The sequence below is a fragment of the Budorcas taxicolor genome, chromosome 2 (genome assembly GCF_023091745.1).
Source record: "Budorcas taxicolor isolate Tak-1 chromosome 2, Takin1.1, whole genome shotgun sequence".
Taxonomy (NCBI): Eukaryota; Metazoa; Chordata; class Mammalia; order Artiodactyla; family Bovidae; genus Budorcas; species Budorcas taxicolor.
The window spans coordinates 132,415,716-132,440,078 of record NC_068911.1 but is presented as its reverse complement, the minus strand read 5'-3'; the positions used below and the strand labels follow the sequence as shown (position 1 = coordinate 132,440,078).

Sequence of the window (24,363 nt, the reverse complement as noted above, 5' to 3'; positions counted from 1 at the left end):
TGTATTAGTTCGTGTGCAGCCTCACGAATCTTGTTGATGGGGACGCACAAATGACAACTTCAGAGTAATTCCCAGCGGGTGACTGGGATGATGTCTGAGAAATGACTGCATGGAGGGAAGAAAGCTGACATTCACTGGCTCCATATCCTGTGTGTTAGGCCTTCTGCACAGATCTTCCTCTCTGAATCCTTCCAGCTTCAGAGGCTAGTATCCATATTTCATTCTCACAGATGAGGGTGCCCTTGTCAGACAAGCAAGCCCTTCCATAGTCTTCTAGGTGAGGCGTTCTTGAATTGACTCAGGTCAGACTCCACAGCCCAGAGGAAGTATTTCTATCAACTAGAATGGCAGGAAGTTTCCATTCTGATAGTATAACTCAGAAATGGTGATGGAAAAGGATGTTAGAAGGCTGACAAAAGTGAAAGTGAAGTAGCTCAGTCGTGTCCGACCCTTTGCAACACCATGGACTGTACAGCCTTCTAGGCTCCTCCGTCCATAGAGTTTTCCAGGCAAGAGTATTGGAGTGGTTTGCCATTTCCTTCTCCAAGAGATCTTCCCCACCCAGGGATCGAACCTGGGTCTCCTGCCTCACAGGCAGACAGACGCTTTACCGTCTGAGCCACCAGGGAAGCTTTTAGAAGGCTGACAAATAACATTAATTTTTCATGATAAAGTAATTCCTCCAAGTCATTTTTTCCCTATACTGTACCTTCCTGGTGGCTCAGACAGTAAAGAATCTACCTGCAGTACAGGAGACCTGGGTTCAATCCCGTGGTCAGAAAGATCCCCTGGAGAAGCGAATGGCAACCCATTCTAGCATTCTTGCCTGGAGAATCCCATGGACAGAGGAGCCTGGTGGGCTATAGTCCATCAGATCGCAAAAAGTTGGACATGACTTAGTGACTAACAGTTTCACTTCATATCCTTAGTTGGAGTATTATTATGATCTCATGTTTAATAGTTATTTAGCATATCACAAAACATAATGACAAGGCTAAAAACAAGCAAAGAATGCATATGCCATTCATTGCCTGCATCGTACTCTTTCCTCTATGCTAAGGTAGAAAGGATGGCCCTGAGATGCCAGCTTCCCCCCCACTTCTTGCTCTGACATGGCATGCATTCTCACCAGTGGAACATGTAACCATTCACTTTGGTTTTAAAATGTTCTTTTTAACAATAAGTGTATTATGTATCTGCAGCTTAGCTACTCTTAGTATAACGTTGCTGTTCAAACTAATCTCACTAAGCCAAAGGGAAAGTGGTGAAAAATACCCAATTATTTTATCTTTCCTTTTTGGGAAGGAGGAAAAGGCAGTGCTCAGATCTCTGTCTTTCCCAGTATATGTACAAATCATCTTAACCTGTGTTTGCTGTTTTGCTTTTCCTATTAAGTTTTAAATTACCTTTAGGTCCCTTAACTTCCTCTGATTCTTAATTCCTTAGTTAGCTCATATAAAGGCCTGAAACTTTTTGTTTCATTTTTGTCACCTTGTTTCTTGCTTTGTCTAAAGAATTGGTTGTAGTATCCACTTTGGGCTTGTGTTCACTGATGGAGATGGTGGTGAAGATTTCCCAAGAAATAGTGTGGCCTAGTGGTACTGTCTCTTGGTGCTGTTCCCTGCTGCTATTTGACTTTGAACAAGCTGCTGCTTTATTCTGAGTTTCTGAGCCTTTAGTCTGAAAAATGGAACCATACTTAAAATGATAGGTGACATCTCTTTTCTGGGATAGTCAAAAACAAACAAGTGAGTTTAAAATTTGTCTCAGGAAGCTAAAAGAAAATTTGTTTTTCTTAGTTGTATAATTTCTACTTAGCTATAATAAGCATTAATAATAATACCATAATGTTCTCTTGCAGTTGTCTTAGAGCAATTTCAAATTAGTTAGTAAACTTTGCAGCAAGTAATTCTGGTATATTTTGAGTTCTCTTATTTTATTAAAAAACGACTTCCAAATATAAGTGGCAGAAGTGTCAGAGTGGTTGCAAATAAGGGATTTTAATCCCTCATCTATGTTCTTTATATTTAAAATTTCACGATTGGTTACAAAGAAGCCTACAACTTTCAAAAATTTTTCTGTAGTTAGGAAGATGTGTTAAACCTTCCTATTTATTTCAGTGCATAATATTTTTCATAAATAGCTTTGTCTACAATCACTGTCTATATGTTGTTTATGGTTGTGAGTAAGTATCTGAGGGGGTTGCCTCAGTTGCCCATCACACAAGTCTTCCTCCTTTCTTTCTCACAATCCCCCACTATGCAAAGTGAAGCATGTTTATTAAATGCAAAGTCAGTTTATTATTAGTCATTTAATATTGAGTGAGTGAGTGAAATCGCTCAGTCGTGTCTGACTCTTTGTGACCGCATGGACTGTAGCCCCCCAGACTCCTCTGTCCATGGGATTCTCCAGGCAAGAATACTGGAATGTGTTGCCATTTCCTTCTCCAGGACATTTAATATTAGTCTATTTAATTATATCCTATTTACATATATTTAATTATATTTTGATTCTAGTTGCTAAGTCACATTCTACTCTATGCGACACCATGGACTGTAATCTACCATGCTTCTCTGTCTATGGGATTTCCCAAGCAAGAATACTGGAGTGGGTTGCTATTTCTTTTGTCAGGAAATGTTCCCAACCCAGGGACTGAGCCTGGGTCTCGTGAATTGCAGGTAGTCTCCTGCACTGCAGGCAGTTTTCTTTACCAACTGAGTTACTAGGAAAGCCCTCTATTTAATTATAATATAAATATTAACATTTAATAAAGCATAGTCCCATAGTCTGTGTTAAAAATAACAGCACACATATCTTTGGGTTATTCATATCAGCATCACTTTATGTTAACATAAATACTCAGAAGTGGGTTGTATTCTGGATTGAAAAAGTAGACTTAGAGCTTGTTCATTTGTCAAAAAAAATGTGGGTATTCTAAAAGTCCAATTGTATGGTTGCTCTCAAATGATTGGAAAACATAAAAGAGCAATGTAGACTACAAAATTATATCCATATTTTTAAAAGCAGTGAATGGAAATTAGATGTTTTTTGGCAGGGTGGTAGGTGGGAGAGATTTTAATCATTACTCATCCCATTTTGCAGCAACTGTATCTCATCAGGTCCAAGATGCTGTTGATTGTAAGATGCATCTCAATTTCAGTGATATTAAAGTAGTGTCATCCCTTGGTATCCTAGGACCCCCTTGCAGATAGCCAGGTTCTCAGATCTTTAAATAACGTGTATAAAATAATATAGTATTTGCATATACCCAGCACACATGCTCCTATATACTTTAAGTCATCTCTAGATTAAATGCTGTGTTCATAGTTGCACACTGCATGTGCTGCAGTATGCACAGGAAATTCAAGTTTTGCTTTTTGGAACATTCTGGAATTTTTTTCCCAATATTTTCAATCTATAGTATGGATGCCTGGATGCAGAACCCATGGATACTGGGGCATGACTGTATGATGAAATGTGGTAAATAAAAATTCTTTGTGCCCCAGGGCTGCTGGAGAACACTCTTCCTTGTAAAGTAAAAGTCATCATGTGCTTGCTCTACATTATCCCCTTTCAATTTTGTTTAAAATAAATTGTTTTGATGTTTTAAATATAAATTGACACCAGTAAACATTAAGATGAACTTGTAGTATGTGTCTAGAGTATTCCAGTGAGGTTTAGTGATTCAGACAAAGGCAATGAGAATATAGCAGTCTAATTTAGGGTTATAGAATGATTATAAGAAACTGGACTAATAAGACATAACATGGTCTTTCATCTACAATATTCCCAAGAAATACCTCTTCTATTTTTAAAGCTTTCTCGGGTTGAATTATAAAGATTTGTATCAGTAGAGCTACTTTAAGTGTCAACTAAATGTAAAGAACTGCACAGAATTAATATAAATAAAAGGTGCCACAAATTTGAAGAGACTTTTCTGGTGACTAAAGTTTCTCATTATATAGGAAATTGTTTTTATTTACTACCCAGTTCCTTTACTCAGTTCCTAGCGTAAACCTACTTTTTGTTCTGTGGTTTGTAGAGCTGGAAACTCATAATGATACAGGGAAGAGAACAAGCCTGACTGAATCTCAGGGTAGCCAACTCCTTTTTTTTTTTTTTTTCCCTATTATCTTTTAATTATTATTATTATTTTAGTATATGTTTCACATGTGCAGAATTTACTGTTTGACATCTGTGTACTCTACACAGTGATCACTGCCACAGGTCTAATTACCATCCATTACCATACAGTTGAGCTCCTTCACCAGTTTCACTCACCCTGCAACTCTCTTCCTCTCTGGTAACCACTAATCTGATATCTATATCTCTGAGTTTGTTTTAATTTTGTTTGTTTTAATTTTTAGATTCCATATGAGTGAAATTATACAGCATTTGTGTTTCTCTTATTTATTTCACTTAACATAATACCTGCAAGGTCCATTCACATTTTTGCCAATGAGAGGATTTAATGCTTTGTTATGACTGAGTAGTATTCCACTGTGTTATATGCCACATTTGCCAACTCCTGCTTTTTAAATGAGTGTGAGCCCAACCCCAGTATAAGACCATCTTTGATGAAGCCAATAAAAGCCCTGATATTCATTTTCTTGTGACATCAGTTCAGTTCAGTTGCTTAGTTGTGTCCAACTCTTTGTGACCCCATGGACTGCAGCACACCAGGCCTCCCTGTCCATCACCAACTCCCGAAGTTCACCCAAACTCATGTCCATTGAGTCAGTGATGGCATCCAACCATCTCATCCTCTGTTGTCCCCTTCTCCCACCTTCAGTCTTTCTCAGCATCAAAGTCTTTTCCAGTTAGTCAGTTCTTCACATCAGGTGGCCAAAGTATTGGAGTTTCATCTTCAACATCAGTCCTTCCAGTGAACACTCAGGACTGATCTCCTTTAGGATAGACTGGTTGGATCTCCTTGCAGTCCAAGGGATTCTCGAGAGTCTTCTCCAACACCACAGTTGAAAAGCATCAATTCTTCAGTGCTCAGCTTTCCTTATAGTCCAGCTCACATCCATACATGACCACTGGAAAAACTGTAGCCTTGACTAGATGGACCTTTGTTGGCAAAGTAATGTCTCTGCTTTTGAATATGCTATCTAGGTGGGTCATAACTTTCCTTCCAAGGAGTAAGTGTCTATTAATTTCATGGCTGCAGTCACCATCTGCAGTGATTTTGGAGCCCCCAAAATAAAGTCAGACATTGCTTGCACTGTTTCCCTATCTATTTGCCATGAAGTGATGGGACCAGATGCCAAGATCTTAGTGAAAAAGCCAACTTTTTCACTCTCCTCTTTCACTTTCATCAAGAGGCTCTTTAGTTATTCACTTTCTGCCATAAGGGTAGTGTCATCTGCATATCCTGAGGTTATTTATATTTCTCCTGGAAATATTGATTCCAGCTTGTGCTTCATCCAGCCCAGCATTTCTCATGATGTACTCTGCATAGAAGTTAAATAAGCAGGGTGACAATATAGAGTTTTGACGTACTGCTTTTCCTATTTGGAACCAGTCTGTTGTTCCATGTCCAGTTCTAACTGTTGCTTCCTGACCTGCATATAGGTTTTTCAAGAGGCAGGTCAGGTGGTCTGGTATTCCTGTCTCTTTCAGAATTTTCCACAGTTTATTGTGATCCACATAGGCAAAGGCTTTGGCATAGTCAATAAAGCAGAAATAGATGTTTTTCTGGAACTCTTGCTTTTTCGATGTTCCAGTGGATGTTGGCAATTTGATCTCTGGTTCCTCTGCCTTTTCTAAAACCAGCTTGAACATCTGGAAGTTCATGGTTCACGTATTGCTGAAGCCTGGCTTGGAGAATTTTGAGCATTATTTTGCTAGTGTGTGATATGAGTGCAATTGTGCAGTAGTTTGAGCATTCTTTGGCATTGCCTTTCTTTGGGACTGGAATGAAAACTGACCTTTTTCCAGTCCCATGGACACTGCTGAGTTTTCCAAATGTGCTGGCATATTGAGTGCAGCACTTTCACAGCATCATCTTTCAGGATTTGAAATAGCTCAACTGGAATTCCATCACCTCCAGTAGCTTTGTTCGTAGTGATGCTTTCTAAGGCCCACTTAACTTCACATTCCAGGATGTTTGGCTCTAGGTGAGTGATCACACCATTGTGTTTATCTAGGTCATGAAGATCTTTCTTGTACAGTTCTTCTGTGTACTCTTGCCACCTCTTCTTAATATCTTCTGCTTCTGTTAGGTCTATACCATTTCTGTCCTTTATCGAGTCCATCTTTGCATGAAATGTTCCTTTGGTATCTCTGATTTTCTTGAAGAGATCTCTAGTCTTTCCCATTCTGTTCTTTTCCTCTATTTCTTTGCATTGATCGCTGAAGAAGGCTTTCATATCTCTTCTTGCTATTCTTTGGAACTCTGCATTCAGATGCTTATATCTTTCCTTTTCTCCTTTGCTTTTCACTTCTCTTCTTTTCACAGCTATTTGTAAGGCCTCCTCAGCTAGCCATTTTGCTTTTTTGCATTTCTTTTTCTAGGGAATGGTCTACTCCCTGTCTCCTGTACAATGTCAAAAACCCCATCCATAGTTTCTCAGGCACTCTGTCTATCAGATCTAGTCCCTTAAATCTATTTCTCACTTTCACTGTATAATCATAAGGGATTTGATTTAGGTCATACTTGAATGGCCTAGTGGTTTTCCCCACTTTCTTCAATTTAAGTCTGAATGTGGCAGTAAGGAGTTTATGATAGAGTCAGCTCCTGGTCTTGTTTTTGCTGACTGTCTAGAGCTTCTCCATCTTTGGCTGCAAAGAATATGATCAATCTGATTTCAGTGTTGGCCACCTGGTGATGTCCACCTGTAGAATCTTCTCTTGTGTTGTTGGAAGAGGGTGTTTTCTATGACCAGTGTGTTCTCTTGGCAAAATTGTATTAGCCTTTGCCCTGCTTCATTCTGTACTCCAAGACCAAATTTGCCTGTTATTCCAGGTGTTTCTTGACTTCCTACTTTTGCATTCCAGTCCCTTATAATGAAAAGGACATCTTTTGGGGGTGTTAGTTCTAAAAGGTCTTGTAGGTCTTCATAGAACCATTCAACTTCAGCTTCTTCCGTGTTAGTGGTTGGGGCATAGGCTTGGATTACTATGACATTGAAAGGTTTGCCTGGAAACGAACAGAGATCATTCTGTCGTTTTTGAGATTGCATCCAAGTACTGCATTCTGGACTCTTTTGTTGACCATGATGGCTACTCCATTTCTTCTAAGGGATTCCTGCCTACAGTAGTAGAAATAATGGTCATCTGAGTTAAATTCACCCATTCTAGTCCATTTTAGTTCACTGATTCCTAAAATGTCGACGTTCACTCTTGCCATCTCCTGTTTGACCGCTTCCAATTTGCCTTGATTCATGGACCTGACATTCCAGGTTCCTATGCAATATTGCTCTTACAGCATCGGACCTTGCTTCTATCACCAGTCACATCCACAACTGGGTGTTGTTTTTGCTTTGGCTCCATGCCTTCATTCTTTCTGGAGTTATTTCTCCACTGATCTCTAGTAGCATATTGGGCACCTAACTGACCTGGGGAGTTCATCTTTCAGTGTCCTATCTTTTACCTTTTCATACTGTTCATGGGGTTCTCAAGGCAAAAATATTGAAGTGGTTTGCCATTCCCTTTTCCAGTGGACCACATTTTGTCAGAACTCTCCACCATGACCCATCTGTCTTGGGTGGCCCTAGATGGCATGCCTTAGTTTCATTGAGTTAGACAAGGCTTGGTTTATGTGATCAGATTGACTAGTTTTCTGTGATTGTGGTTTCAGTCTGTCTGCCCTTTGATGCCCTCTCTGAGTGCCTACTTTCTTAATGGCCTTTCTCTTAGCTTGGACATGGGGTATCTCTTCATGACTGCTCCAACAAAGCACAGCTGCTGCTCCTGACTTTGGACGTGGGTTATCTCCTTTCAGTCAAATAGATTGACACTAGCCACTAAGACAAGAGTGTTAATGAAGATGCATCTGAAATAACAACAAAGTAGGGAGGCCAAGGAGTGGGAGAAATGTGGATTATTTGGGACCAGAGTGATATGGGTTTGTTTCCTGGTGTTATGGGCCAGGGAGAGTTGAGGGGAAGCTCCAGGCAGGACTTAAAACACTTGCCATTTTAATCAGCTTTCTGGGACACTTTGCAATGGAAGGTTTAGCTCTGACTACTGCCATAGCTATATATCTTATGCCTTTCCAGAGGGTAAGATTCATAACAACCAACAAAGAAAGATGACAAGTACATCTGTAATTATTCACATACACTAGAGTGGCTGGTGCATCTGTTATTAGACGGCTTTCATGTTAAATTTTTCATTATTATGACATTTCAGTTTGGCATTTTAAAATTTCATCTTTGTCCCTTTTCATCTGTTACATTTTGGTGCCTCAGATATCCCACATCAGAGCTGTGTTAGGCACAAGGGAGAAGAAAAAAGAGACATAGTCACTGTCCTCCAGGGTCTCATAGACTGGGACAGAGAGGAAAGCTCAGCCCAGAGAGGGAAGGAACTAGCCCAGCTAGCCAAGAGACTTCTATACTCCTTGTTAACAAGACACAAAGTAAAACCCTGCCTCAGGAAGATTAGGGTTCCGTTGATCCTCTAAAGTAGCATGCAAGGCTCGGAAGTTCTGTAATACACTCAGGTGTTACTAGCTCTTTGTGTTTCCCGGGCTGTGTTCAGAGCCTCAGATTAAGAGAGTTCTCTTTACTATCTCCCGATAGAGAACAGCATTGTCATTTAGAAATCAGCAACTGCAGGCAGGACAGCCATCTGCTGTATAGAAAGAACCAAAGAGATTTCTGTAAATTGAATTAGGAATCCCCACTCCCCTCATCAGTACTGTGTAGTGATTAAAAAAGAGGGAGCCTGTGAGCTCAGAGAGGAAACTGTCTTATATGCGAGTCTATGCAGGACTGTCTACTGGTGTTTGAACTTTCTGGTAGATAAGTTGCCAATGCTTTGATTTATTGTTATCCTTTTTATCTTGACTACTTTGTCAAAATGCCATTAGAAGTTCTAAGATTTCCTTCAACTGCTTCATATCTGGGGAAACCTTTTGTAAGAAAGATGAGATTTCAAGGCAGGATATAAAGCCTTACATAGGTCATTTGGATTTCCTGACTTGTTTATGTCCATTTGCTTTTCAACAGAATTTGCAGAAATAAAACCTGTGTGCAAAACATATACATATACTATCACAGTTGTTCAGGTATAAGTGAACATCTGCCATGAATGTTGGTCCAAGCATGCCATATTGACTGGAAACATATCTCTGTATGGAATTTAATTCAAGGTGTGCAGTTATAGGGCTTACCTGGCAGCTCAGTGGTAAAGAAGCATCCTGCCATTGCAGGAGACATGGGTTTGATCCCTGGGTCAGGAAGATTCCCTAGAGAAGGAAATGGCAACCCACTCCAGTATTCTTGCCTGGGAAATCCCATGGAGAGAGGAGGCTGGTAGGCTACAGTCCATGGGGTCACAAAAAGTCAGACACAGCTTTGCGACTGAGCACACACATGCAGTTGTAATTTTTAATTTTTCAGGGGTGAGTCAGGTGATGTTCCCCTTCTCTTTCCTTTTAACTGCAATTTCAAACAAATCAGCTAAGGTGTTGAGCTGAGGAGAGAAAGGAGTATGAAGAGTAAGAAGGAATCAGGTACTTTAGCACTCAGAAATTTTGATGCATTTTTGGTTGAAACACAGTACAACTGTTATGTTTAGTTTCCCCTGCTCTAAAATAGCACTGTTAATTTTTTCATTTGGTGAATTTTCACACAAGTGCTAATCACACGTTTCTATAAATTATATTAATTTAACTTATTTCCCTAAATGTTGTTCTGCAGTGTGTAGCACGGATGTTCTCAGATTCTTGGCTGTGTAAGCTTGTTGCAGTTGGAAGCTGAACAGAAATATTTGAAAGGCATTATTTGGCTTACAGATGCAGGAGCATCTGATCTCACCTTTTGCTGGGGTTCCTAAATCACAACTGTTCTTTGCCTTTGCAGTCAATCTACATGTCCTGTCCCCTCTTTTTGACATTGTCCCCGGTTGTTTTTTTGGAGAAAGCACTGTCGTCTGCAGGTTAAAGGGCTGGTAAATTTTGGTAATTGTGTTTAATAGTTTAGTTTGTAGGAGAATGACTTCTTCAAACTTAAAAGACAAAGGAGATTGGTATAGACTATAATGTCCCCTTTCTTGTCCCTAAAAAGGAATACTCATATCAAAAATAACTTTTTTTTTCCTTTGCAGAGTATGATTTCATCCATTGTAAATAGCACATATTATGCCAACGTGTCAGCAACCAAGTGCCAGGAGTTTGGGAGATGGTATAAAAAGTACAAGAAGATTAAAGGTAAATTGGCTTATATTTTTGAAGCTGATTTTCAGGTTTTTAGGTCAAGGAATTGTTGACTCTTGGGAATTTCTGCTGATTTAGATATAACTTTTTAATAAAAAATTTATATAATTTTTTTTTCTAAAGGTAGGGTTTTTTACAATTGAAATATAGTTGATTTACAATATTGTGTTAGTTTCAGGTATACAGCAAAGTGATTCAGTTTCATTTTTTTCCAGATTCTTTTCCATTTTAGGTTATTAGAAAAAAGATATTGAATATAGTTCCCTGGACTATACAGTAAATCCTTGTTATTTATTTTATATATAGTAGTGTCTGTCTGTTAATTCCATGCTCCTAATTTATCTCCCCTTCCCCCTTTGCCAACCACAAGTTTATTTTCTAAGTCTGTGAGTCTTTTCTGTTTTGTAAATAAGTTCATTTGTATTATTATTATTTTTTTAGATTCAACAAAAAATAAATGATATCATATAATATTTGTTTTTCTCTGTCTGACTTCACTCAGTATGGTGATCTATAGGTCCATCCATGTTGCTGCAAATGGCAATATTTCATTCTTTTTTTGTGACTGAGTAATAATATTCTGTTGTATGTAAATATCATATCTTTATCTGTTCATTCATTGATGGACACTTAGGTTGCTTCCTTGTCTTGGCTGTTGTAAATAGTGCTGCTGTGAGCATTGGGGTACAAGAAAGGGTTCTCTTAATATTTTCATTAAGAGATCCAAATTGGCTCCTTTAAAACTAAGATGGCATTAAAACTAAATTCTTAGCATAATGTATGAAGTTTATAGTTTTCACAAGAGATGCATGTGAAGGCTGAAATCTTTAAAAATATTTTGAAGTGGTATGTTTTAGACAGGCATGTCTATTTTAAAAACTCAATAAATCATTTTCATTAATTTATTAATGTAATTTAAAAGCAGTCATTCTAGGTTAAATTAGCACTTATAGTTTAAGTACCAGTTAACAAACTGAAAGGAATATGTGGTATCAGGAAATCTTTGATCAGAAGTGGAGTTTTGATGTTGTGTTTATTTGGAGACAATTCTAAAATAGTGGTTAAAGCAAAGGGACTCTGTAGTCAGGAGAATCTGTATTCGGATCTTTGTCTTCTGTTTGCTAACTGTGTGAGTTTGAATAAATTATTTAACTCTACCAAGAATCAGTTTCCTCATCTGAAAATTGGAAGTAATAAAAGTAAATTGCTAACTAGCTACAGGGACTAAATACCTTAATACTGGCACAAAGTAATCTCTTAATCATTGTTACAGTATTTTAGTTGTTGTTTATTAATAGTAGTAGTTCTACTAGCAGTAATATATTACATATGGAATTATATCTGGTACTGAATATACAGTATCCTTATCATCAATATAATAAATGGCATACTATTTAGGCCATCCAGCCCTTTAAATATATCAATCATATTTGGCCTTTGCAAATTTTTCAATGTTGGAAAAATTCTATTCTTCCCACCCCCATTCAAAGGCTATTCAATTCAAATGCTACCAGCCCCTGCGGAAATTGGAATGTGGGGGAACAGAACAGATTGGTGTTTGAGGGTCCTTCTAGTCCATATTTTGTGTGACTATGACATCATCTGTTGCGCTTTATTTGGGTATTCAGAGCCTTGCTAGAGGTTTACTGCCCCTGTGGAGAGGGTTAAATGGCAATTTATGGTGGACAGGTAAAAGTAAAGGAAGAATTTGTTTGTTTTTATTACCCTGCAAGTTTTCTGTAGGGAAACAGTATCAAAGTAGTGCCTCTTGGCTGTTTTTGGGAGTTTGTTTACAAGGTTACCTTTTGAAGAAATGAACTTTATTTTCATTGGTGGCACATTTCTGATTTCAAAGGAATGAGAGCATTTTATGCTAAATATATAATTTGTAAGGAAAGTCAAGAGGTTGAACTACCCAGTAGAAATTAAGTTCACTGAAAATTCAACTAAGACCCATTCCTTTTCAACATATTCTAAAATTCTTTAGACTTTCTAGTTTCTGGTTTGGGGACTTGCTTTAGAATGTTACTAATATTAACTCTTGTACAGGATAAGATGAATAACTCCTCATTCTAAGACATGATTGTGTAGTTCCGAAGTGTTTCTTTTCTGTAAGTGTTGTCTCCAAGTTTTTCCTTTAACATCAGGTTGTTAAAGTGTTTGAACAATATCCTCTTTGGCTAAAAAAGTCAAAAGAATCAAACTGCTTCAAGGTCATTTGTTAGATCTCATTGACTTGCTATTATAAGAGAAAGGAAGAGAATGTACGCACTCTTTTAATAGTCTGGAGTATAATTCTAAATTCAGAAAGACTGGAAATTTCACTGTAGTGTTCTCAGAATTGCCACTGCAGAATGTGTATGTGTGTGTGAGTCTGTGGTATGTGTATGTGTTCACATACACATTAACACTCACGTCTTCTACTTTTCTCTTTTCTTTCTTAGAGATTCAGTTCTTCAAGCTCTGTTTTTTCCCCTCAAGATAGTAAATGCACAGTTAATTCTTTAAGTGCCATAAAAGCAGACCGAGACCTCGGTTTCAGGAGGTCAAGGATCCACACCTGGAGAGGTGGCCAGACACTATGTACACATGCCATTCAAAGAGATGGCGCTAGTCATTGCTGTTGAGAGTGTGCGTGTGCATGTGTGTGTCAGTAGGAGGAGAAGAGGGAAGGTTAAGGTATGTGTGAAGTAAACACAAGCTGCCGTAAAACAGTTCAAGTGGTGTTGATTCATCAACCAAGGGAGTGGGAGGAAAAACAAAGAATTCATGACAGGTAGAATGGTGTACAGAAAATAAACACTCCAGAGAAGTGCGTTTTATTAACCTTCAACCTTCGGAGAAAAGGAAGTGTTGGACCTATACAGGAACATTTCCACTTGGAAGCTTTATGCTATGAATAGATGTCACTGTGGGGGTTCCTATCTGGTAGAATCCATTACTCATGAGAAAGCAGTGATTTTGTTTGTGAAATTTCTATTTGTGTTCATCCATTTTCAAAATGAAAAAACAAAACAAAAACAACAAACCTGGAATTTCAAGCCTGGAAATTAAGTAGCAAAACCAGAATTCTGCTTGCGACCCTTCCTTTGCTTAGTCGCTCAGTCATGTCTGACTCTTTGGTGACCCCATGGACTGTAGCCCGCCATGCTCCTCTGTCCATGGGGATTCTCCAGGCAAGAATGCTGGAGTGGCTTGCCATGCCCTCCTCTTCCTCAGAACCCAGAAATCAGTCTTTTATTGTCTCCCCACCCCTTCCTTGTGTCCATCCCATAGTTACCAGCTTCCATGTATCATTGCTGATACTCAGTGTAGAAGAAAATCTGACGCTATCTTACTGATGGCCCAAACCAAATGCACTCTGCATTGTTAAATATGTTTCCTATTATCTTCTAATGTCTGTTTTAATAAAACAGTGGGAACTAAATGGTTGCTTCTTAATCAAAACCATGATTTCCTAAACATAATCTATGTGATTCTGTTACAAATTGCCACATATAGATCTTGTAGGTCAAAATTTTTTTCTCTTCTCATGGAAGTAAATAAACAGTAAAATAATTATATACTTTGAAAGATCAAAGTAAATATGACTAAAACCTGGCAAAAATAAAAGTCTACTGAAAGGATTTGAAAAAAAAAAAGATCAGATTGCAAATTCTATAGTTAATGCTTAAATAAATATGAGAAAAATGAATAATCAATAATTTGATATCATTAAAAACAGATGTGAAGACTATATACAAATAGAATTGTCTAAATTTTGAAGTAAACATTTTAATGTGCATTTTTTGAATTTGTTGTTATTATAGCTAAACGTTTACACTTACTCTTTAAAACGTCCTAAGTTGGTTTGGCTTAGCATGTTAACTTTATTTTCCTCAGTGATCATAGCAAAGCACATTCTGTTTACCTTTTTCCTTTAATTTCAAAGACAATCATAGTTGACACAGACGTATTTGAGTTAACATTAGTGTTAATTTAGGATAGATGGGGAGACAGTTTGTATACTATGGTTTTAAAGATGAGAACTGTGAACCTACTCCCCAGGAGTTTTTGATACTGAAGAAAATGGAAGTGGGTGAATGGCATAGTTGGTTGGTTTAGATGGCATTTTTTTTTATTGCTGTTCATCTCATACTGTAATTGCTTCTGGCCTAGTTTATACAATGTAGAGCTCATAAAAACTCCCAGGTTTAAGGGGGAAAAAAGTATACTTTGTGGAAAAACAAAGCAAAACAAAAAGAGCAATATTAACAGTTGTTTATGTAGGAATCTTAGTATTGGACACAAGATTCATCCACAGGGACCTAGAAACAGTCATGCTATTAATTATTTTCAAGAATTCTAGGGGTTGTGTGAGATTTATCTATGAATTTTTCTTTCTTAAGTGCTACACATTTTATTAAAACACTTAATTTTTTAACCTAAGTCATCTTATGTATTAAATCTATTTAGATATAAACTTGCCCCATCATTTTTATGAAGCTAAGTGGCAATTATGTGCAATACTATTAGAAATTATGTTATTCTGGCAATCTGCTTTTATAGGGGAGCTTTTAAGAATAAGAAAGTACGTTAACAAAGAAGGGATGATATACTTTAAATGTTCCCTAATTAAAACCTAATAAGTTAAAAAAAATAACTTTATATTTAAAATGTTTTCCATCTGGCACCAAAAGCAAAGTGAAGTATCATTTTTGGTCAGGTCAATCTCAAGTATTTAATATGTCACAAGAATTAAGGGGTCATTGAAAGTTTACACAAATCTAGTGGATCTCACAAAATTGTTTGTGTCATAAAATAATACCACTAGAGTGAGCAGACCTAACCAAACCCCATACTTTGGCCAGAAAGCAAAATTATCCCCATCACTTTCCTTTTCTCAATCATTGCTCAAGAACCCCTGATTGCTAGTTGTCTTAATTTTATTTGTTTATTTGAACTTGTTTTGCAAAATATTAAAAAGCTGGGAGAAATGAGGATTTTTAAAAACCAGTGTTACTTCCTCAAGCCTGGTTTATTCTAGTAATCAGTATTTTATCTGACCCTGTCTGATCTAGTCTTGCAAGATCAAACGTCCAGGCCAGCAAGCAGACAGTAAACAAAGCCCGTGAAGGGTTTCAGTAAACACAAAGATTAGATGTTGAATGAAAATTAAACTCCTTGAACTAGTCCTCTGTACTAAAGTGGTTAAGTGGGTTGTGATTAAAAGAAATAAGTAATTATGATCATTATAGCTGAAATGATATAATGTTACCACATTTAAAGCACCTCTTATACCCAAAAATGATTGTGTCATTTACAAAGTGGCGCCTCAAAGTTGGATAGAGAAATGAGTGTCCTCTGACCTGGTTCCACAAGGCAGTCCTTGCTTAGCCTTGGTGGTCAGGACAATGCCTTTAATCAACTGCCGATACTTCTCCTTCTGCTGCCGTTTAGCTCTGATGAGGTCAAAGTAACTTAACTTTCGTCTACCTAATTCTTCTGAGTCATGAAAGAAATTTGCTTTCAGTTTTAAATCTAAATTAAGGTGTTTGGCAAGGAAGTTTGTCTGCCCTCTGCCTATAGTGTACCTCGCGTAAAATAATGACAACATCAAATCCTTGAATTTTATATGAATATTAGATTCGCTGAAATAGAAACATCACTTCCGCAAACAAGCACTTTCCATCTTAGTAGTTCTCCAACGTTTGAAAGAGCCTTGTGCATTTACACTGGTAATCACTGATGTTCATTCATTGATCACCTTATCCTTGCTGACCTTCAGACCAGGAGCTTGTCGGTAGTGTCACTAAGTGGAAGAATGGTGCGTGGGAAATGCCATGGAACCTAACCTCAGATGTGGACTCATTTCTTAATTGGATTTTTAGAAGCTTATTCTAGCTGTACTGGTAACTGTTTCTTTAGCCTGGATGTATTTATTCATAAATGTTTAAAGAACGAAAACCATCATTGGTCAACAATGTGGTTTGTAGATGAAACAAACTTGCTATCTTCTCATACTTATACTACTTATAAGCCATTTGGATAGTAGCCGCCACTGGTGGCTCAGATGGTAAAGAATCCTCCTTCAATGTGGGAGGCCTGGGTTTGATCTCTGGTTTGGGAAGATCTCCTGGAGGAGTGCCTGGCAACCCACTCCTTGTACTCCAGTATTCTTGCCTGGAGAATTCTATGAACAGGGGAGTCCATGGGGTTGCAGAGAGTTGGACACGACTGAGTGACTAAGCACAAGTACAGCATAAGCCGTTTAAGAACGTGTGTTAAAAAGAATGGGAGGGGAAAAAGGACCTGCTTTTCTAATCTCTTCATTTTTTTAATCCATGCATCTATCCATTACAGTTTGAAAGAATTAGAAGACATGGTTTCTGGTTTTTAAAAGCCTGTATTCTCTATGAAATAATTAATAATATAACATCTTTTATTATCATTCAGAAAGACATCAACTACTTGGCAGGATTTTAAGGAGGGATCATTATATAGTCCTCCTTTGCAAGAAAGTTACAGTCACAATTAGATGATTAATTTTGATTAAATGTTTAGTGAATGTCTCTACTATATCCCGTATTCAGTGCTAGAAGCAGAGAGACATTCAGAAACATGTAAGATATGGTTCCTACCTCTAGCTGTGTTGCCCATCCTAGCGGGGAGGAGAACCCTATAAGTGTATCTGGCAAATATATAGCAGTGATATAAACTAGTGCAGTGGTAACATAGAAGAAGGTCTATAAATTATACCTGCTGGGTGTCAGGTTTGGTTGGGAGTGAGGGGTAATTTAAAAAGAAGGAGCACATGAGTTAAACCTTAGGACAAACAGAGCTTTTCTCCCAGAGGACAAGGAGAAGGAAGAACCTTTCAGGAAGCTGCAGGTTCATCAGTATAGGTGCAGAGGTGCAGAAGAGCATAATGTATTTAGGAAATTTCAGTGGTTGTCCAGTGTGTCTTTCATGATACTGTGAATATAACATGCCCAGAATGGCTAAGATTTTTGATTGGTGAAAAGGAAAAGATAGAGCATGGCTGGATGTGGGACTGACGGTGGCACCAGACATTGGTGAAAGAGCAAAAATGTTTGGGACTTGGCTGTGAGAAGCTTTTGTGTTATAGTAATGCAAAATAAAGTTGGAAAGCTAGTGAACACATCTTAGGGCACTCTGAAAGCCCAGTTGAGACATTCTGAGAATCACTGAAAGTTTTTCAGCAATGAAGTGAAATAATGATAATGACAGTTTAAAAAAAATCTTCTAGAAGCCATCTGAAACCATTGTATGGATGTGAGTGTGTACGGCAGGAGGGGAGGCAAATGAGAGGAAGAGGGGTGGTGTGCACACTCTGGAGAATACAGGCAAGCGAGGGAGGTGGGACTTTGGCTTTGGTGGCAGGAATGGGAAAGAGAGAGGTGACTGATGCAATATGTGGGTGGAAAGAGAAAGGAAAATCAAAGTAGAGTCCAAGGTTTTGAGCTTAAGCGACTTTTGGATGGTTTTGACAGAAACGTATTGATATAAACTGAGAGGAAGTTGGCTGGTGCTTCAGAGAGTTGGTGAACTAGTGAGAAATATCCACTGGGCTGTTCAAGGTGTGGAGCCAGCTTACCAAAAGACAGGACTAGAGGATAGATTCTGTAGCCAATTTTTTGGATATAATAGTTGCAGTGATAACAAAGGAGGATTCTCTGAAGGAGAAAGTTAGAACAAGCAGGGATTGGAAGCTTTGAGGCATAAAAGGGCCAGGGGTTAGAAGACATGATTAGAGAGAAAGTGAGGTTTCATGGAAGTCAAGGGAAGATGGGTTACCAGTGGAGAAACGTTATCAAGGGGGACAGGGGCAAGAGAAGGAGAAGAGGAGATTGGAAGCCCTTGTTGTTCAGTGACTTAGTCATGTCCAGCTCTTTTGTGACCCCCATGGACTGTAGCCCTCCAGGCTTCTCTGTCCATGGGATTCTTCAGGCAAGAGTACGGGAGTGGGTTGCCATTTTCTTCTCCAGGAGATCTTTTCAACACAGGGATCGAACTTATGTCTCTTGCATCTGCTGCTTTGGCAGATAGATTCTTTACCATTGAGCTACCTAGGAAGCCCCTGGAAGCTCTTAGCTTTGGTAAAAAAGGGACCATAATGACATTGGAGGGAGCTATTTCCTTGTCATGTGAAAACGAAGAGAAGTTATATCCATCAGAGATGGAAGGCTATAAGGAAGTGAGGGCGCAGATAGCAGCTGAGTGATGAAAGGGTGTAAGAGAAGCTAACTGCAGCATCAGGCCTGAGGGCGACACGTACTTCCACCCCTACCCTGATACTCAGGAGAGAGAGGACGGCGCCAGAGGAGGCCATTATGTTCTGATTACCTAGCAGTGAGGGAGAGAATGGCTGGGATGGGGGCTAGGTGGGGAACTCTGAAATAGGCTCTGGACCAAATATGTTTGGGAAACAGAGAGAAACAAGGAGTTGAATTGGGATGATGTGGTTAAAGGTTGTGGTTCTGGTCTCTAGTTCTTAGCTTTTCCTTTCACAGACTTTAGATTTTTCATAGTTTCAGATTTCCATTTGTCTTGCCAAGAAACAAAAGCGAAAACAAAGATAGATCTGATGGTGCCTGATGAAGATACCACAGAGTTGTGAAATGAGAGCTATTGTATGCCGACTAGCAAATATCCAGATTTAAAATCTGTTATGAGTGTGGTGACATCCTCTTATTTTGGGGGAACCAGTAGGTTGAAGTCAGAATTCTCTTGGTCTCTTGATTGAGTAAATGAAAATTGTTATTTGTGTTTCCTCAGATGATTTACAGAGTTAAAACAGAAAAGTGCTTAGGTTTGCAAGGTGCTCGAAGCTCTTAAATACAGAATGCTAGGACCACCAACTGTCTATGGTAGATAGTTGTTGAACTCACTGTTCTTACCTTGTGCAAGAATTTGAAATTATCTGACCTTGAACTTCTGAACCCCCATAGGAATGGACATAAATCTAGAATCATCTGAAATACAAGTCAGGCTATGAGTCCTAACATTTGTCCTTTCAAGCTGTCACCTTCTAAGTTCCATGTTAGTAGTAAGTTCGGTTCTTAAATAGTCTCCCTATTAGACCAAAAATTCCGTGAAAGAACATCTGTAGGACTCATCCATTTTGTTACCTTCTCCAAGTCCTGTGAACATAGGACTTTGAGTATTGTATATACTTAGTAAATATTAATAGAATTTAATTTAATATAGATAAATTTATTTGAACATACACACTTAGAACAGTTTTATTTTTGCACATGTTATATTGTGACTAATCTTATTTGCTATTGGATGTCTCAATTGAGAGAAAAAAGAAAATTTTTGCTTGTTTAATTCATATTACAAATATCCTTAGCAAATTAGTTATCAGTTAAGCTCATTCTCTTTTTCTGTTAATCACTTTTTGAGCTAAAGATTTAACAACTGTTAATTAATTCTACTGAAAGAGACAGTAACACCTTTATTAAATAAAAATTAGAGGCCATTTATGTAGCCTAAGAAAAACATCCCTTGGAGGTATTTCCAGCTAGTTTATTGAATAGTTTACTAAAAATAACAGCCCCAAACATTTAAGTCCTATGAAATCAAAGAGAATGGCCAGTGGAAAAGAATGAATTATGGATTGATAGGTTCTTTGATTAACATTTTCTTAATAGGTTAAAGTAAAGAAAAATACTCCTGAACAATACTGTTGAGTTTCTAAAATGTGATTTTTTTAATCATGTGTCAATTTACCCCTGAAATTATGGTTTCAGATTAAAACAAAGAGTGAAAATCAAGATATCATTATATATAGGTAACGTTAACCTATTCAGAAAGCTGTAGGGATATTTGAAATGCCCAGTGTTATCAAACTATGATAAAGCACCATTTGACACCAAAAGGAACAATAGTGTTCTGATGCAGTAAAGGTGGGCAATGCTCACTTTTTCCATGGAGCATAATGGGTCCTATATGGCCTTTTATTGTCAAAATACAAAGGTGTTCAGGTTCAAGTTGCTTTATGGTAGATGTATATTTTTTTGTGGATCTTAGTATGATGGAAAAAGGAAGTTGATAATAAGGGGAAAATATACCTAAGAAAACCAATCATTTGGGGTATTATCACAGTGCCGGCTGGTACACTTTGCTTATGGGCTGGAAGCATTTTCCTTCCAAGCCTTGTTTTATTAGGAGTTAACAAGTTGGCTCTGAATATCTTGCTCTAGGCAGAGACTTTGCAAGCGAATTCTCAATCCAGAGACAGATTCTCTTTAACAAATTTAGAGGGGAAAAAAAAAAAAAAACTTTAGGTTTCATAGTCCTAAAAGACTTAGCTTTTTTTTTTGCCCTTCAGCCCTTTCAGACTCCTAATATTTTCTTTAATTATATTTAGTGAACTCTTCTGGTTATAGTTTTGTTTTTAATTTCCAGTGGTGTGGGATTTATATCTGGTATATATGGAATATTGGCTTTAGCTCTTGAAATTGTGTCTATGTTTGTGTTAACAAAAAAGCAGTTTTTATATAACAAATTGAGTTTGGACCTACAGTTATTGACTAAGAATAAATCAGAAGTATTTTCAGTGATTGGGCGTGTTCCGTATTGGCAGACATGATGCTGTTCTGGTTTGTCAGGAAAATTAGTGTTATGTTTACATTAAAAAAAAATTAACTCAGTTAAAGACTTTGAGTCGACAGTAGGGCTTTTTAATGCTGATGTGTAGCCCACTTCAGAGAGAGGAGTCTAAATAAATATCAGGTTGAATCAGATGTAATTGCCATTTACATAGGTTAGAACTGTATGTCACCAATTTCATATAGTAGTTCATTGATGTGAATTTATTGTGATTTCCTGAGATTCTCAAGTTATTACCATGTTATATGAGTGTGCATACCCCATTTTATTTTTTGTTTCAAATGAATACTTCATAGTTACAGAGCTTAAAAAGAGTACTTGCAAAAGCTCTCAGTTGTGTGATTCATGTGTCATCAGACAGGAGGGAATCCATGCTGATGGCACTCATTTGGGGATAAAGCTTTTTGGCAGCAACAAAAGTAAAAGAATGGGAGGATTCATGAAAATAAATATAGTGAGTGCAAATTTATATTACAGATGACTAGAATGAGTTGCTAATAACAACAAAATAGGGATTAAAGGAGCTATGTTTCATCATCAAATAGAAATGCATCTTATATCACAGGCAGTTGCTACAGGTCCATCTCTGTGTACCAAGCTGTTAAACTGCCTGAAGCAAATCTATAGATAGAGCTCTTTCAAGCTAGTATTATTCAGTACTCTATCTGTAGGGGCTGTCGTCATAACTGGTATGTGTTGTTGTTTGTTGCTAAGTCATGTCTGACTCTTTGTGACGTGCCAGACCTCCCTGTCCCTCACCAGCTCCTGGAGCTCCCCTAAGTTCATGTCCATTGAATTGGTGATGCTATCCAACCATCTTATCCTCTGCTACCCTCTTCTCCTTTTGTCTTCAGTCTTTTCCAGCATCAGGGTCTTTTCCAGTGAGTTGGCTGTTCATATCAGGTGGCCAAAGTATTGAAGCTTCAGCTTCAGCATCCGTCCCTTCAATGAATATTCAGGGTTGATTTCCTTTAGGATTGATTGGTTTGATCTCCTTGCAGCCCAAGGGACTCTCAAGGACCTGATACATAGTAGCTGACTAATAAATAAGTACAAAGTAGTTGATAGATTCTATCCTATGAATTAAAACAATTAAAAAGCAAATGTGAATAATCCTATTTTAGTGATTAGCTCATGCAGTTGAGAAAAATCAGTCATTTCCTCACCGTTCAGAACTGACTGTCTTCTGCAGTCTGTCGCATCAGGAAGGTTTACAGGGTGCAGAGTGTAGCCTGCAGGGAGAGCCGCTACCATTCAGCTAACTCAGCCACTCATGCTGTCACCTCTGCATGTATGGACCACATGCGCACCTGCACGCACATGTACAAACAGAAAGCAGGACTTGTCTGTTGGAAAGTTGATTAAGTCCTGACTTAAACCCCAAAATGAATAGCAGCCACATGCCCCAAGTTGGGCAGTTTAGCATAAGCAGTGGGACAGAGGCTTTAAGATCCTAAAGACATAGGTTTGAGTTCTGTTACTTGCTTTATTTAATAAATTTATAACATTGCTGTTTTTCTTTTTTTTTTCCCTGAGCTTCAACTTCTTCAATAAAATGGCATAATAATATCTATGTGATATAGTTTTTATTTGAGAATTAGATGACAGTGATGTGTTAAGGGTTAGCCCAGTACCTCAACTACTATATAAATGGTAGAAGGCTTGAAGTTATCTGCAATACACTAAGAATAAAAATATTTTTCTCTAAAGGAAATACAACAAAAGTACTTGTGAAACATTTAGTCCCTGAGAACTTCACTTTGAGTTATGCAGAAAAAGAGAAAAAACTAACAAACATTAGTTTTCACTGGCCCTGTGATTTGTTTATTATGCTTATAAGACCAAAGCCAGTAGCTCTAATCATTTTAATTTTTCCTAAATATTTGTCTACATTTGGACTACTATTTGACCTTGAACAAGTTATCTAACTTCTCTGGTATTAGACAGGATTGTTATCCTTAAAATTAGGATACAAGGTTTGGGGGTTAAGGTTGAAGGAGCAAGAATCTTGGGGTGGAGGTTTGGGAATCCATAGCAGTGGTATGCTCAGGAATATCTTTTCCCTATGCTCAAGATGTAAGGACCCATTCCAAACTATTGATTTGATTGGCAACTTTTCTACCAAGAGTGCCACATGGTCAGCCTTTGTCTTACCTTGTAGAATTGCTTCCAGAGTACTTTCTGAGGCTGAAGGAGTCACAGAGAAATGAATTATTCTTCACTCCCCCCACCCAAATTTTTATTTGGCTGTACTCTTCTATCCAGGGTTTCCAGGATTTGTTCTGGTGAGTACTTAAGAGTGTTAGCTTATTATGGAATCCATTAGCACTCATTCTTGCTAATCTGTTTATATTTGCATAAGCACCTTAATGGTTTAAGGAAAAATCCATAGGCCAGAAATTCCAGAAATTTCTCAGTGCAAAGCCTTTTACCCAATTCATTGCTTTCTACTCATTATAAGTATGGACAAAACCCTAGGGCTTCTTTCTCAAAGGCAATTTTGTTAAGGTTTGCATTGAAACACTTGGTTCATGTTTCTGGAAAAAATTATCAGTCCTTTAAGCAGTGTTGACAAACTTGCAAGAGCAATACTACATCTGCTGTTATTACCAGTGTATAAACTACTAAACTACTGTTGTTGCATTGGGGAGTTTCCCAAAGAGAGATATCTTGAGTTAAGTCTTAATTTTTGCCGAGGAGTCAAAAAACAGAAGCAAATACTGCAAGGGAATTGCTTTGAAAATCCTAGCAACAATACTCTTTAATATGCTATTAGATGAGTAACCTGGAAGGTTGCTTTAAAACCAGTTTACAGGTAATCTTTCTCATTTTGCAGATCATCCCCAAATCCCCCAGCTAGTTAGAACTTAGGCTTTAAAAACCCCAGTTTGCTCTTCTTTGCACCTATCCTATGCCATCTCGCTTTGATTAGCAGATAACTCTGTGTATATGGCTTCACCTTTTGCTCATAAATCCTCTTCAGAGAGTATACTTTGGGGCATAAAGTCACTTGAGTATATTTGGAGACTAAAATTTTTCTGGGTTTACTCTTTATAGCATCTATAGCAGATAGAAGAAATAAAACAATGAAATCTAACAGAGAAGCAATAGGCTGAAGAAAAAAAAAGCTATTGTGTGTGTTTGTGTGTTTCTTTTGCATGCATGCTCTTGCTCGGTCATGTTGTGTCAGGTTCTTTGCCGCCCTTTGGATTGTGGCCTGCCAGGGTTCTCCATCCATGGGATTTTCCAGGCAAGAATACTGAGTGGATTGCCATTTCCTCCTCCAGGGGATCTTCCTGACCCAGGGATCAAACCCACATCTCCTGCATCTCCTGCATTGCAGGCGAATTCTTTACTGC

The 24,363-nt window shown here is 38.0% G+C and overlaps 1 protein-coding gene across 1 annotated transcript in view; it reads left to right on the top strand.

The window, feature by feature from the left end:
- Positions 1 to 24,363, top strand: part of SATB2 (SATB homeobox 2) — a 195,525-nt gene that overhangs the window by 85,298 nt on the left and 85,864 nt on the right. Inside the window, exon 5 of the mRNA XM_052635479.1 lies at positions 10,279 to 10,381. Within this exon, the coding sequence (XP_052491439.1) occupies positions 10,279 to 10,381 (103 nt within the window). The remainder of the gene's footprint in view (positions 1 to 10,278; positions 10,382 to 24,363) is intronic.